Source organism: Lepidochelys kempii, chromosome 4 (genome assembly GCF_965140265.1).
Source record: "Lepidochelys kempii isolate rLepKem1 chromosome 4, rLepKem1.hap2, whole genome shotgun sequence".
Classification (NCBI taxonomy): domain Eukaryota; kingdom Metazoa; phylum Chordata; order Testudines; family Cheloniidae; genus Lepidochelys; species Lepidochelys kempii.
This window is the reverse complement of record NC_133259.1, coordinates 136,885,578-136,901,366: the sequence shown is the minus strand read 5'-3', so window position 1 is coordinate 136,901,366 and position 15,789 is coordinate 136,885,578. Positions and strand designations below refer to the sequence as shown.

Sequence of the window (15,789 nt, the reverse complement as noted above, 5' to 3'; positions counted from 1 at the left end):
GCAACCTGATTTGGTCGTATAGGTGTCACTGAGAGCAGAACCTAGCCCACTGTGGTTAGATAAAGACAAAGGGTATTTAAACTATGGGAAAACATGACCTCAGATCAACTGATTTGTCATGACCTTTCTGTACTGATTTCCCCCTCCCCCCCCCCAGCTCTCCTCCTTCTGTCACTTGCATACTGCAAACATGGAAGGGACTCACTTTAATTAATACAAGGTCTCTGCAGACCACTGGAGATAATGGCACTTGTTTTCAGGTCATCTAGTCTTAATTGGCTCACACTGGGAGGTGATTTGCTGCTAGTTGACAGCAGAGATCAGTTAATGAGGTCTAAGGCCTTAGAATCCCAGGGAACAAAAATTAAGGCTCTTTCGAAATCATTTTTTGTTTAACAGATAGATGTGGAATACCTGTTTCAGAAACTTTACTCTGCTTATTAACCTAGATGCTTACCAGGTAAAATCATTGCATCTGTAAAAAGTCTCATCTCCGCACAGCAGGAGGATCTCACTCAGTTCAAAACTGCCCTAAAAGGAAGGGAGCTCCAAGTGAATTAGACTACTTTTACTCAAACTGAAAGGGCCAGGCACTATATAAAAATGACACTATATAAGCAAACAAAGTAAAAACTGTCCTGCAAGATGTGTTGTTCAGATTATAATTCCAACATGATGGGCTAACTGGACTGAAATGATTTAGGATTCATAATAAATATGAATGTTATATTTATACTTACAGTACAAATATATGTGAGAGGACACAGTGCCTTGTGATGTATCATTATGACAAATGAGATCAGCCAGGGTGCCCCTTCTAACAATCCACAGATGTGACTGTTTATGGGCTAGGGCTGAGCTTTGTCAGTGGAGGGTCCCACATCTGGAATCCACTTTTTCTGCTGGTCTGAGAGCTACTCACATTCAGGAAATGGTGAAAGGCTCATATTTTCTCCCAGGCTTTAGCCTGCTCTGTGTGCACGCCTGGAGGGCTAATGTGTTTGGGGGAAAGGTGTGGGGTGGGAGGTAACTGCTTGATGAAATATTGAAGAAACTAGGACAAATTCAGCAGTTACATAAATTGTGGTGGAAGTTGTATGTAGAACGTAAGTGGTAAAGCAGAGTAACTTGGTAATCAGTAATTGTGCAAAATGAGTGTAATTTACACTCAGAGGCAGAAAATTTACATGTAGGAGGAAAAACAACTAAGCCCTGGTCTACACTACAGAGTTAGGGTGATGTAAGGCAGCTTACATCAGCCTAACTCTGTAAGTGTCTACACTAAAATGGAGCTCCCACCAATGTAACTCGCCCACTACACCAACTTAGTAACTCCGCCTCCATGAGAGGCGTAGCACTTAAGTTGATGTAGTTAGGTCGACACAGTGTCACTGTAGACACTGCGTTGCTTACATCAACTGTTACTACCTTGCGGAAGCCATCCCACAATGCCCACACTTACAGTGAAATTGTTGTAAGCGCTCCTGGTTAGGATGCACGCCAACACAAAGAGCATAGTGTGGACATTTAAAAGCAGTTGAATTACCGCAGTGGCTGTAAGTCAATGTAACTTAAGAAGACTCAATTTTGTAGTGTAGACTTACCCTAACACAAGAGTGTCAGATAAAGATATATACTTTCAGTCCAAACAATCTCAAAACATTCGACAAACTCTGTGCTCAATCTTGCTGTCCTTACTCAGGTAACACTGGTGACTTCATACGTCTGAGCATTTTATTTATAGAACCACCACAGAAACACCCACTGCTGCTGTGAAGGGCAGTAGCCTACTGGCAACTGGAGGAAAGTGAGAGGTGGGGGATGTTTTGGCCAAGATAACAGGGCAAATCCCTAGTCTTACAAAAGTTTCCATGGGATCTTTAATGTCCAAGCAGAGCAAACAGAACACCTTAGTTTTTAAGGCCATATTTGAAAGCCCACCTTGAAAAGAAGAATGGCTGAGTCAACTCTGGAAATGTATCTACTCTACACAGATGAAGAATAGCTGAGCTGAACTTGTGCTTCTACGAAGTCTAAGAATTATAAACCTGATTGTTACAGCACTAAGCCATAAACTTAGAGATGTAAACTTGTAAGGGCTTGTCTTCACTGGTGAGTTAAGTTACAACTTGAATAATGCCACAACTCAAATCCTGCCCCGCCACAAAAACCCTTAACTGAAGTGCAGTTTTAATGTGAGTTGACCCACCCATTGAGGTATAGGCTAAACCAGAGGTGGGAAACTACGGCCCGTGGACCACATCCGGCCCGCGGGAATGTTCTGCCCGGCTCTTGAGCTCCCGGTTGGGGCAGCTAGCTCCCCGGCCCCGCCCCCGCAGTGCTCTGGGCGGCATGGCTGCCTCCGGCTGGGCCACACGGCTGCGAGCTCCTGCCACTCTGAGCAGCATGGTAAGGGGGTGGGGCGGCTGGATAAGGGGCAGGGGGTTCCGGAAGGTAGTCATGCGACAGGGAGGTTGGATAGGGGGTGGGTGTCCTGGGTGGGGGGGGGCTGTCAGGGGGCGGGGTGTGGATAGGGGTTGGGGCAGTCAGGGGACAAGGAGCAGGGGGGGTTGGATAGGCATGAGAGTCCCGGAGCGGGGGCCTGTCGGGGGTGTGTGTGTGTGGATAGGGGTTGGGGCAGTCAGAGGACAGGGGCAGGTTGGATAGGGGGTGGGGTCCTGGGGGGGCAGTTAGTGGCGGGGGACAAGGAGCGGGAGGCGGGTTGGATGGGTCGGGAGTTCAGAGGGGGGCAGTCAGGGGGTGGGAAGTGGGAGGGGGCAGATAGGGAGCAGGGGCCAGGCTGTTTGGGGGGGCACAGCCTTCCCTACCCGGCCCTCCATACAGTTTCACAACCCCAATGTGGCCCTCGGGCCAAAAAGTTTGCCCACCCCTGGGCTAAACTCAAGTTAGCAGAACTCATCAGCTGCTAACACAACCAATCTGTGCAGCTAATACAATCATTCTATGCAGCTCAAGTGCCATTATACAGTGGGGAAGTGAACTTGAGCATAAATAACTCTATTTAATTTTCAGTGAAGACATACCCATGACTTCTACTACAAAGAGCGAAGGCCACGTCTACACGAGCAAGCTTACAGCGGCACAGCTGCACCGATGCAGCTGCGCCCCTGTAAGATTGCTCGTCTAGCCGCGCTATGCCAAGAGGAGAGAGCTCTCCCGTTGAAATAATAAAAACTGCCTCAACGAGCAAGCAATAGCTATGTCGGCGGGAGAAGCTCTCCCACTGACATAGCGCTGTGCACACTACCACTTATGCTGGCAAAACTTACGTCACTCAGGGGGATGTTTTTTCACACCCCTGAGTGGCATAAGTGGTAATGTAGTCCTGGCCTTCGTAGAGCGTAATGCCTTGGTGGTGCAAAGGCTGGCTGCCTATGGACAGAGAGCCCTAAGTGTTAAGAATCTTTTCTTGATATTCAATCTAGGTTTATGTCTATTAAAGTAAAGCCATTTGCCATTTCAAACAAACCATCTCTCAAAAAAATACAAAATTAATATGGGGGAGAAGTTATTTCTTTAGAGGAGAGAAATATAAAGTGTTACCCACTGCAATTGAGACAGCACTTATGACAGCTCCCAAGTAGCCCTGGATGAACTTGGATGTTGGAGAAGGCTTTGGAAAGGAAAGAAAAAAACAAAACAATTTCAACACAGAATTCTGGTTAGGAAAATAATTTTGAATTATTATTATTATTTTTTAAATGTTTGGTTTTGTCACAGCTGCTGGGTTATACGTGGCCCTGTTAGCTAGTGGGATTGCCAAAACAACAGGAGTTACAGCCTGATGGAGTAGGTTAAAGCAGTGGTTCTCATCCAGGAGTACACATACACCTGGGAGTACGTGGAGGTCTTCCAGAGGATACGTCAACTCATCTAGATCAATGTTTTTCAACCTAGGGGTCAGGGGATGCATATAGGAGGGTCGCAAGGGCAGGGCTGGCATGCAGGGTGGCAAGCAGGGCAATGCCACAGGGGGCCCTGTGAAGCTAAGTTATATGCTTCAGCCTGAGCCCCACTGGGCAGCAGGGGCTGAAGCATGTAACTTTCCTTTGCGGGCCCCCTGTGGTTTTTAAGTGACGTGAAACTTAGGGTACGCAGGACAAATCAGACTCCTGAAAGAGGTAGAGTGTTCTGGAAAGGTTGAAAACCACTGAGTTAAAGGACTTGGAAAATTATTTATTTAGCACCAGAAATTTACTCTTTGTCCCGGAAATATTATACATAAATGCGATTTGGCAAAGTGGCAGAACTATTCACACACACACACCCACACACACATACATTATGAACCCAAAGCTTTCTGATTTAACTATAGCTCTTTGAAAGGTTATCTTGACCTGACAATTTCTTTTAGCTTTTAATGAGAATCTATTGCATGCAAGTGCAAGTGCTCTCAGACATCATGAGAAGTGATACAACAACGTAAAAGTTTGGGGAAGGAGGTGTGAAAGAAAGACTAGGAGTAAGAACACTTTAGTTCTGCAACTGTATTGAGAGGAACACCCCTGGGATAGTAACAAAATGAGGGAAAGACTTGTCCCCCGCCTCCCACCAGGGGTTGTATATTTAATCGCCGAGTCTTCTTTTGTCATCAGAAAAGCCAAATATCTATCATCGTTGCTCTTTACTATGTTAAATTAAGTCACTTCTTACCAACCAAGACTATCAACTGGGCCAGCCCAATGGCAAACTGCAGTCGCGGCAGCACGTTGTCTGCCATGTAGGAGAACAAGATCTGGAAGAGAAACTGACTCATCTCCCCAAATTAGTGGCTCCCATGTGCACTGGAGAAGAGAGAAGCTTGGTGTCTGGAAAGAGGCCCAGAATCCCCACTTTTAAATGCTCTTGAAAATGATAGCATTAGATACAGAGGGCATGCCAATGCAGCTCCTGCGCTAGCTTTATCTAACCAGTTCTGCCAGTGTACCTGTAAAGAGAGAGGACCCTGCAGAACTCCTCTATGCAGTCACCCTGATTTCAAATGCTTGCAACCCGTCTGAAGGTGTAGACTGAATACTGCGGAATCACACTAGCAGATGGTTCTTATTAGCACTAACCAGCAAGTACCAGAAGGAACCAGAATCTAGAGCTGAGAGGTCCTGCCTTGGGGAATGGTTTTATGTCTGGTTGACGTTATTTGAGTTACCAATAAAGTCAAACCCTAGGAAGGAGCTAAATTAGGATTACAGACAGCATGCATACATTCTACCAAGCAGAATAGGAACTACACCTGCTTATATCACCTAAACCCAGACCAGCAACAGCCCTGCTATTCTGGAACAATACCCCTGGTTTTGGTACTTTGAGGATTTGAACAAAGGACAACCAGGGACTAGACTGAAAACAAACTCAGTCCATTTATTTTCTAAGACAATTTAATAGTGAAGGCTCCATAGGAGAAAGGCCAATCCATAAACCTGCTGTGGCACCTACCCTGCAGTTTCTGTTAAAGTCCAAGATTCAGGAATTATGCTTCCAGTGTCAAAAAAGATCAGACTTACTGTAGATACTGCCTATGTAGCATCTCCTCACCTTAGTTGCATTTCGGTTTGCATAGTTGACACATGCGTTGTGGCTCTGATTCAACCACTGAAAAGGAAACAAAAGGAAATAAGAGATACAAACAACTGTTTTAAAAAAGAGAATGTATCTATGTCACTACTGCTGCCAAAAAAAACGAAAAAAAAAACAAACCCAAAAAACTCCCCCCTCCCCAAACATGATACAGAAAAGTCCACTTTATCCAATTATACCTCCACTGGGTCATGGAAGCTTTGTGATATCAACGAGAAAACTGTTATATGGCTGTGAAAGTACAGGGGTAACGGAGAGGAAAAACTAAATGCAGAAATGTAGGTTATCCACTCTACACACACATACGCACGCACACAAACGACCGCCACCCCTTCACATTTCTAAAGCTTTGTGCATACTTAGAGTCCAATCCATTCCCCTTTTAAGTCAAGGGGTGTCTTTTAAATGACATCAATGGACAATGAATCTGGCCCTCTGACCACAGTACTAGCTGCAGTAAAGTTTAAAAGGGACACGGTCCGATAGTTTAGTCCCTAAATTTAGGTTTTTTAAATAAAAGTTTTATAAAATCTATTAATATGAATATTTTCATGATACTTAAGAAAACCCAGTAAAAACAGTGGGTGTGCTCAGACTTAAACGTCCTATTACAGCTATCCCAGAACAACAGCCTTGTACTATTCCTATTATTGGTACTAGCCTAGAGGTTCCAACAGAGATCAGAGTCCCACTGTGCTAGGTGCTGTAGATACACATAGTGAGATAGTCTCCCCCACTGGTCTTTTGTTTAAGAGTGGCTGTTTGATCCCTTTAGGGGCTACACCCAAAAGAAAGACAAATAGGCTGGTCTCTCCCATCTGTCTGGGGGAGAGGGGGGAGCGAATCTCTCCTTGGTATCCTCCACTGTCACCATTTTGTTATATTGCATCCCACTCCTGGCCCTACAGTTGACATCCCAGTGTCTCTGACCCTCTCCTTTTCACCTGCATTAAATTCACACAGACACGGACGCACACTAAAACTAGAAAATAAAAACACACCCTAAATTAAAACAGTAAAATTGTGATAAAAACTGATCTAAAGCTGGAAAGATCAAACCTTTTTAAAAATTCTTTGCATAAATGATAGCATCTTTGAAGGGTTACAGAACACGGCAATTTTAACATTAAACATTCTTCTTCCTGCTCTGTTCCATGACATCCCTTATAGAAAGTTGCAGGATATTATAGGGCCTAGCAGCCAATCTTTTAGACACTCATTAAACTCAGTGGTTCTCAAACTGGGGGTTCATGGGAGGCTGGGGATCATGAATCTACTGTACCATTTAGGGGATATGGACTGGATGATCTAGTTGGTATGTCCATCTCTGACTTCTAGGATAAGATTTACTCCAATGGAATTGTGCCAGCAACAGTAATGGCAACTGGAGAAGAGTAACGCCGTGCTTTTGAACTGAAGTGCTTTATCCACAGCAGTTGTGAATTAAAAGAACTACGGTTCCCCACCCCACTCCCAAAGCAGGTGCCACACATAATGTGCTTCAATGTAAGAGTAGGATACTACTGGTTCTTCTCCAGCTAATGGCCAGAACCTGAGAGGAGAGAAAGAAGAAAGGGGAGAAACAGAGTCACCAAGTGGTTAAATGTGGGGAAGGCATAGGCACAGAAGGACCAAATTGGGAAAAAGCGGTAGTGGTGGCCCACAAGCATGTTCTTCCTATTGATCTCAGAACTTTCACATAAAGGAATACATGGGGCCACCAAAATTTGCCTTTTATGCTAAAAAAAAATATGATTTATGAGAATTTTGTTTGGCAATAGGTGTTTGGAATTTGTCCTGGTTTCCAAGTGAGTCTTTATAAAGCTCCACTAATCAAACTCTACTGAAGTGGTCCATCGAGCAGAGCTAGAGAAACTTCTGTAACAGACACTCAACCAGGTGGAATTGGGTTTCATTGAGAACCCAATACTCACCCCTGCTTGATCACCATCCCACAACTCCACCCCAGTTACAGACCAGAATCTCAGCTCAGAAATAGAAAACTGGGACAAGTTTTGCCCCACTCCCTTCCTACCTTAAGCAGTCTTTAGAATGGGGATGGATCAGTGCCCTGTTATCCACTCTCTGGCTCTGCTGTCTTCTGGGGTGGCTGGCTGATACACTTCTGGACTCTTCAGGGGGTGGCTGGATGGCCCACTCCCCCTGTCTGCAGAGTTCAGAGGGGGTGGCAATGGTAGTAGGGCCACTCCCCCCACATCCAGGAAAGATCAACTGGAGGGAGGGCGTTCTGAACATTCCCTCAATTCAGCAAAAATGGGACTCCAAAGGCTCAGAGGGTCCCACTCATGCTGCTCCAATGACTGCTTACCTCAGTCTGGGGCCTGACATGCCCTGGACTGCAACATGCGTACTCAAGGTGCTGTGGTTAAAGTATGTCAGTGCAGGCGCACGGGGCTGCTCTTCTCCAGCTCCTGGTCAGAACCTGAGAAATGATACTGAAAGGAGAGAAGAAGGGAAAGAAACAGAAAGGAGTCAGAAAAGGAGAAAAGGAGGGGGAAAAGAGAACTGGAAAGATGGAGGGGTAATGGGGATAGAGGAAGAAGGGAAAGAGGGAACACGGATGGAGGAGCAAAAACGTTCTCTCCCTGGGAAGTCGGGTGACCCCCATATTTTTTGCACCACAAATTAAGTTGGCATCTGAAGTTTGAGAGAAGCACTCCCAAAATGAACCTCTCCTGTTAACATTGTGATCTGAGGCAACTTGGTCTGACAGTGGGTCCAGCAGGCCGTCAGGACCAGAAAAAGTTTGAGAACCACTGAAGCAGCCTCCCAAGCATGCTCCGAGTTAGTCAAGTTGAAGGCTATGTTCCTTTTCTTTGCTGTGGGCTGGGATTGCATCTGATCACAGTTTGTCAAGCAGTTAGAATCCTACTTTTTGCATGTCGAATTCTACCTCTACATAAGCACATGTAACTCCCAGTGAAGTCAATGCTGTTCTACTATTGATCTGGGACTTGAAATTTGTATATTCTGTTAATGAATTTATCTTGGATTATGCTCTTGTGGGTTGTTGACTTTTTTTTTTAGAATACTCTTTCCAGTTCCAAATAAGGATTCTGACACCCTTATTTACACTGAATAAATGTATTCTTCTGAGCGTATGTGCAGTGTGCCTCAGGTGGCACGTAACCAGGATTCATCACTGAATTTGGTCCACTGGTTGGATCATTAGCTTCCCCAGCCCGGGCCAGGTACTGATGGGGAGTGCGACGTGAGCGCTGATCCATGGCCCCCAGTAACTGCATAGTAGTCCCTTTGATTTCAGTGAGACTTATTGCACAGTAAGGTACTACTCACAGTGTATACGAATCTGGTCCTTGAAGAATTTCACAAAACGTGTCTCATGTGCTCTTCATGTGTCAGTATAATAATGCCAGCATCTGTAATTTTCACTCCATGCATCTGAAGAAGTGGGTTTTTTACCCACGAAAGCTTATGCCCAAATAAATCTGATAGTCTTTAAGGTGCCACTGTACTCCTTGCTGTTTTTACAATTAATCAGGTTTTGTGCTGTGCTTGTAGCTGGAGTCCTAGTTAAGAACAGACCCTTCAGTTTACCCCTTCAACTTTCTCTAAGTACAGAACACAAGGTTCACCTTTCACTGTGAACAGGGACTCTTTAGGGTCTTATCCTGCTACCCTTAATCACATGAATAGTCTTTACACATGCCAGGGGTCTCATTGACATCAGTGGGGCTATGCACATGAGGAAGAGTAGCATAATCAAGTGTCTGATCCTGCACCACTGAAATCAAAGGGAGTTTTGTCACTGACTTCATGAGTTCTTAGGCATCATGACAGTGGGAGAAGTGAAAAACTCTAGACATTTCCAGCCACACTGCCTCTTAAAGTTGTATATTGCACAAGATGCAGCTTCAGCGTTTGAACTATGTGGCCATAACTTACCTTGTTGAATTTAAACACAGCCACAAGCTACTAGGATACGCTTATGTTTTCTGTTGACTGCACATACCCTTTCCAAAGTCCTAGATAGTTTGCATTATGCCTTGATCTTCCACGGCTGGCATGACATTTTATAGCACTATTTACTTTGAAGGCAATAAACAAAGATTTTTAAGAACAGCTTGAATAAGTCTTTTTATTTCAATTATTCAGAATTGCTTATTTGGGATAACCTTTACTATGGCTCAAATTCTCACACACACACACACACACACACACACACACACCTCTTAAATAGCTTTGTACAAAGAAACTATGTAGGGGTAACTGCAGAAAATTTAGCCAAGCCCCCACTCCCTCTCCCAAACCCGACTCAGCATGCAGAACTGGCATAGAGCCCAGCTATCAGCAAATGTGGAGTCTTCTGCATGTAAGTTCCGCTGCCTTGGGGACCTTCTGAAGCCTCAGAGCCCTGTGGATGAATTTCACTAAGAGAATATGCAGTGTAGCTGTAGTTGTGTCGGTCCCAGGGCATTAGAGAGACAAGGTGGGTGAGGGAATATCTTTTATTGGACCAACTTCTGTCGGTGAGAGAGGCAAGCTTTTGATCTACACACAGCTCTTTTTTCTAAGAGCTCCGTGGAGTTTGAAAGCTTGTCTCTCCCACTAACAGAAGTTGGTCCACAAAAAGATATGACCTCACCCCCCCCCTTGTTTCTCTGACAGAATATGTCCTTTTCAAGGTATGTAAAGGCTGGAACCTAAACTACTTGACAGAATGTCTTCAAAACAGCAGAGGTGTGAGCGTCAAGGGCCTAATTCTCCATGGCTTTGCACCTCATGTCATTGTTTACACTTGAGCAAAGTGGGTGTATAGTAATACAATTTGGATTTAGCACCATTTTACACCTTCTTTACACAGGTGTACATGATAACACAATGTGCAAGGCAGTGGAGAATCAGCCCCATGGGTTTATTTGCAGCATACTCCAGTCCTACCAAAAATTTCCAGTTACATCCAGCCATACCATCTTCTCATTAACTAAGATGCTCTTGATGCAGAAAAGTAAATATGCCTTAGTCACGCTGTCCTCATTTTTTGGGTCTGTACTGGAGATGTAATTCAATGATGCCTTTCTTTTTGTCACACAAGTCCATAGACTCAATGTGCCATGGCAGAAGATTGTTACCTGCCAAAAAACAGTGGACACCAGCGTCTGGTTTGGCAGGAGAAGACCAACAACCTACAAGAGAGAGGAACGATTAAAATAAAAAAAAAAAATGCATAATGAATACACTGTCAGTCTCTTTGTGGGAGGGTGGAAAGGTTTTTATTCTTTGATATGTTTATTGTTTCAACTTTTGGAAATGTAGCTCCTCTAGAAAATGTCAAAAAGAGATCAGATTTTAATGTTGGAAAACCCTGAAGTTCAAGTGCTCTTAATTGGGACCAATTGCTTTAAAGATCATGAGTTTACATTCCTCATACCCACAGTTACAAGGACCCTAGAGGTCCAAATCTGGGCCATGAGTTCAGTCCCATGTTCACTGGGCCAATAGGGATGGGGATATTGGGCCTCACATGGGTATGTAGGGAGCAGCACAGAAAGGCTGTGTCCCATTCCACAAGAGAAAAGGTGCCACAATGCATGGAACTGAAGAGGGATGGGAAAGGAAGTATAAAGGAACTCCTTAGGTTAACCCCCAAACAAAGCTCCCAGTGAGATGAATTGTCAGCTAATGGGTAGATATAATAGGACATGCCTTCACATTTTTATTTTTTTTTCCCCTCCAGCTACCTAATTCTCTGGGAATTAGAGTGAAAAGACAAGCGTGGATCTGTAATGTGAAGACTGTCTATTTCAGAGCCCAGCAAATCAAATTTATTCCTGAATGTGTGCATTTTTCATAGGAGCCCATGTTACCAGGAGAAAAAATGCTCCTCATAGTACCACTCTGACCTCGGGGCTAGAAGGCTGTGGATTCACCCACACTCTTGGACTTTGCACTAGGCCATCCTCTCTGATCTTATTTATGCTGAGGATGAGGGGAGGGTAAAACCTGATATAACAGCCAAAAGAATCAGTCAAAAGGAAGGGAGGTGAGCCCACGATCACCACTCATTTGCAGCTGCATCAGTTTTCGGGGTACAACTCACAGCCTAAGAATCCAGAAGAGAGAAACAACAACTAAAAAGAGGGTATAAAAAAGGTTGGATGGGCTGGTTTAGTTTACACCTTCCTGTTAAGTTGATTTTTCCTCCTACGTTCTTTCTTGAAATATAAGTTACACCTACTTTGCATGCCTGTTGAGTGCCAAATCAGTGAGTTACACTAACTTACCATTTACATCCAGCATGTAACTAACACCACGATTTACATTATCGGCAAACTTGGCCCAGATATTTCCATAGGAGTTGCACCTCATTCCAACAGGTCTGAATTTGGCCTCAAGAGGCAACGGGTTAAAAAGATTGGGGAAGATGAGGCAGCCCAAAACATTAGTCATTTATAATCTGAACTTCAGTGGAAGAAAACAAGAAAGAGACTAAATGAAAAGAAAAAGAACACCCAAAATCTGCATGACTGAAAGAGGCACATTTAATGCAAACTCTCCATATGTGCAAGAGTCTGCCAAGGAATGTACAGCTTCACTTTTAATTACTGTCAAGGAAAAAAAACAGCTAAAAAGGAAAACAAAATAAAAAACCCTAAACACCAGAAATATATCAACCACCAAATTCTAATTGCCTGACTGATGTGATGGTCATTGTGGCTTTGAAGCCAAGAGATGTAGATGCTTTCCCTAAAGATTTGCTGATTCTGACAAGACTCTAGCTGAAAGAGGTCAAGTGGGATGAATTACCAAGAGGGATCTTTATGTTTACAAAACCAAAGTCCTTTCCTACTGGTTAAGGAAAGTGGATTTATCTGTGAGTCTATATTAACAATAGTACTCAGCTCCTATCTACTGCAGTATTGCCAGTCCCAAGCAGCCAAAAACCATGAATCAGAACCCAAGAAAGAAATTAAAAACAGATTCCCAAATAATCACACAAATCCAGGAGCTGAGGATTTAAGAAAATTGCCAAATATAATGAGACTCGCAATAAAATTGCAGGAGTTGGCAACACTGCGGACTGCTTTTCATCCCCAAGTACTTTACAAAGGGAGGCAAGTGTTTCCCCCTTTTACAAAGGGCACATGGTGGTAGAAGTGACTTGCCTAAGGTGACTCAGCAGGCCAGTAGCACAGCCAAGCATGGAACCCTGCTCTCTTGACTCTGACTCCAACGCCCTACCCACTAGGCTATGCTGCTGAATTAAGTAAGCTCAGATGAAGCCTCTTCCTAAGTTGGTGTCTTGTTCTAGGCTAGAACCATAAGACTGCTGCACAATCATTTTGCTCAAGGAATTCCCATCCCCCTATGTTCAATGTAAGATTCACACTGTTTTTATGCTAGAGCAGGCTGCCAATTTTGTCACTAAATTTCACAGATAGATTGGCATAAATGTTACATTTTAATTTTAACATTTGAAAATGCTTCTTTAAAAAAAAAGACAAGAGGTTCCAGTTTATCCTTTACAGCTAGTGAAATTGGACTCATCTGACAGCTCTCAGCTCTGCTGACAGATCTGGATTTGGGCCGATTTCATTGTCAATTTGATCGTTAACTCATTTCTGTTTAACCTAATTTTTGTTTAAAATAATGTCCCACCACAAGTTGCCACCAAAATGTAGGTTACAACAAATTAATAACACTAATTTTAACCTCTATATTTTGGTGACCATGTTATCACCTTCCTTGGAGAGGATCATTACTCTTATGCCTTATAGTGATAGACTCAAGCTCAATCTGTTTAGCTTAACAAAAAGAAGGGGTGATTTGATCGCAGTTCGTAAGTACCTGCTTATGGAACAAATAATTGATAATGGGCCCGTCAGTCTACTAGACAAAGGTATAATATGAGCCAATGTCTGGAAACGTGGAAACAAATTCAAACTGGAAATAAGGTGTCAATTTTTAACAGTGAGGGTAATTAACCACTGGAACAATTTACCAAGAGTCCTGGTGGATTCTCCATCACTGGCAATTTTTAAATCAAGATTGGACGTTTTTTCCTAAACAAAATGCTCTCGATATTATTTGGGGAAAGTTTTATAGCCTTTGCCATACAGGAGGTCTGACTAGATCAGGGATCAGCAACCTTTGGCACGTGGCCCATCAGGGAAATCCGCTGATGGACCAGGACGGTTTGTTTACCTGCAGCGTCTGCAGGTTCGGCCGATCGCAGCTCCCATGGCCGAGGTTCGCCAATGGGGGATGCGGAACGCAGCGGCCAGCACATCCCTCGGCCCGCACCACTTCCCGCAGCTCCCATTGGCCTGGAACAGCAAACCGCGGCCAGTGGGAGCTGCGATCAGGTAAACAAACCGTCCCAGTCCATCAGCGGATTTCCCTGACGGGCCGCGTGCCAAAGGTTGCTGATCCCTGGACTAGATGATCACAATGGCCCTTTCTGGCCTTGGAATCTATGAATGAGTGTTGTATGCCTCAATGCACTTAGTTTATGAGGTTTCAACCAGCAGATTTCAATCTTTACAATAGTTGAGGCAGCATGATCTCGAGGATTAAAAAAAAAAAAAAGCTGGAATCCAAAAGTATATGAATTTTTCATCATGGTACTGATATCAACTTGCTATGTTGCCTGGGGCAAGTCACTTAAAATTGCTGTGCCTCAGTTTCCCAATCTGTAAAATGGGGGTAATACTTAGCTACTTCACAGGCAGAGGGTGAGGAGTAACTGAAGTTTAAGCATTATAAATGCAGTCAGGGAAACCTCTAATCTGGCCTTCACTCAAGATATTGTCCCCAAATGTTAATACAGTCAACTGAAAATAACAAACATGAACTGAGAGATGCACACTTAGCAATAACCCATAACTAATGACTTTTCAACAGTTCATTAGAGAGGATTTTGATTTTCATTGGGGGAAAGGAGTTATTGGGGGTGTGGGGGTCAAATAATCCTGGGTACTGTGACGTAGCTCTTAAGTTTGCGGGGCTCTCACTAGATTTGTCACATTCTGGAAGCAGCTTGTCAATTATACAGAGGAGGAAGGATCTGAAGACCAATGCAGAAGTTACATTTTACAGGTGATCAGTGCACCTTGGGGTATTAGACACCTGCGGCCGGCCCATGCCAGCTGACTCAGCCTTGTGGGCTTGGGTCAAGGGACTATTTAATTGCACGGTAGACTTTCAGGCTCAGGCTGGAGGGTCTTAGAGCCCAGGCTACAGCCTGAATCCAAACATCTAGACCATAATTAAACAACCCCTTAGCCTGAGCCTCCGCGAGCCTGAGTCAGCTGGCATAGGCCAGCCATGGGTTTTTAATTGCTATGTAGACAGACCCATTATCTTTCTGGAGAAAGAGCCAGGTAGAAGATTAACCAAAAACTAGAAGATATTACAAAAATAGCAGGATACTATGTGCAGGGAAGGAAGTGAATAACGTGTAACAGGCAAACAACCTTAAACATGACAAGCTAAATCCATCAGGGCACATTTTGCACAATGAAACCCTCGCTAACGTGTGATGGGAAAGGTGTGAACATTTTGTGAATGTCACACCGAAGTAGTGTGGAATTTGGAGAATTCTATGTGAGTGCTAAAAAATGCATTTCCTGTTACACTCAGACTGGGTGGGGAGAGATGCTAAAATACTTACGATGGGTGTTCCAAAAGGAATGTAACCTATAAAAAAAAGAAAGAAAGATACGCACATTTTAATACATAGAGATTAAGGAGGTATCACACCTGAGAAACCTGGTGCTGCTATAAACATAGGACAGGAAACACATAGGGCATGAGTCTGAGGGTCCTCTTGTTTGCACCCGTATAACTCCAGTGACTTTAGTGGAGTTACAGCTTGACAATCAGGAGTGAGAGAAAAATGGACTCACAGTTCTTACCTCACTTTCCCTTCTCAGCTCTTGGGTGTTTTAAGTGTTAACCAAGGGTTTTTTTTAGGCTTTGCCTGCACTGGAAAAGTCACACTGGTGTAACTACATTGGTTAGGGATGCAATATTTGTACCGATATCCTGATATATAAACCCTAGCATGGATGTAGTTATAACACTATAAAGGAGCCTTATACTGGTACATCTTTTTTCTCTTCCCAAACCAGAATATGTATAGCTATAGCTGCATCCACATTGGAGGAAGGAGGGTGTACTGCTTTAGCTATAACAGTATAGTTAAAATGG

General features: G+C 43.8%; 1 protein-coding gene across 1 annotated transcript in view; it reads right to left on the bottom strand.

The window, feature by feature from the left end:
• SFXN5 (sideroflexin 5) overlaps window positions 1–15,789 on the bottom strand; it is a 168,060-nt gene that overhangs the window by 100,589 nt on the left and 51,682 nt on the right. The window contains exons 6-9 of the mRNA XM_073343014.1: window positions 15,251–15,276; window positions 10,710–10,763; window positions 5,554–5,610; window positions 3,569–3,634 (exon numbers count right to left, since the gene is read on the bottom strand). Of these exons, the coding sequence (XP_073199115.1) occupies window positions 3,569–3,634; window positions 5,554–5,610; window positions 10,710–10,763; window positions 15,251–15,276 (203 nt within the window). The remainder of the gene's footprint in view (window positions 1–3,568; window positions 3,635–5,553; window positions 5,611–10,709; window positions 10,764–15,250; window positions 15,277–15,789) is intronic.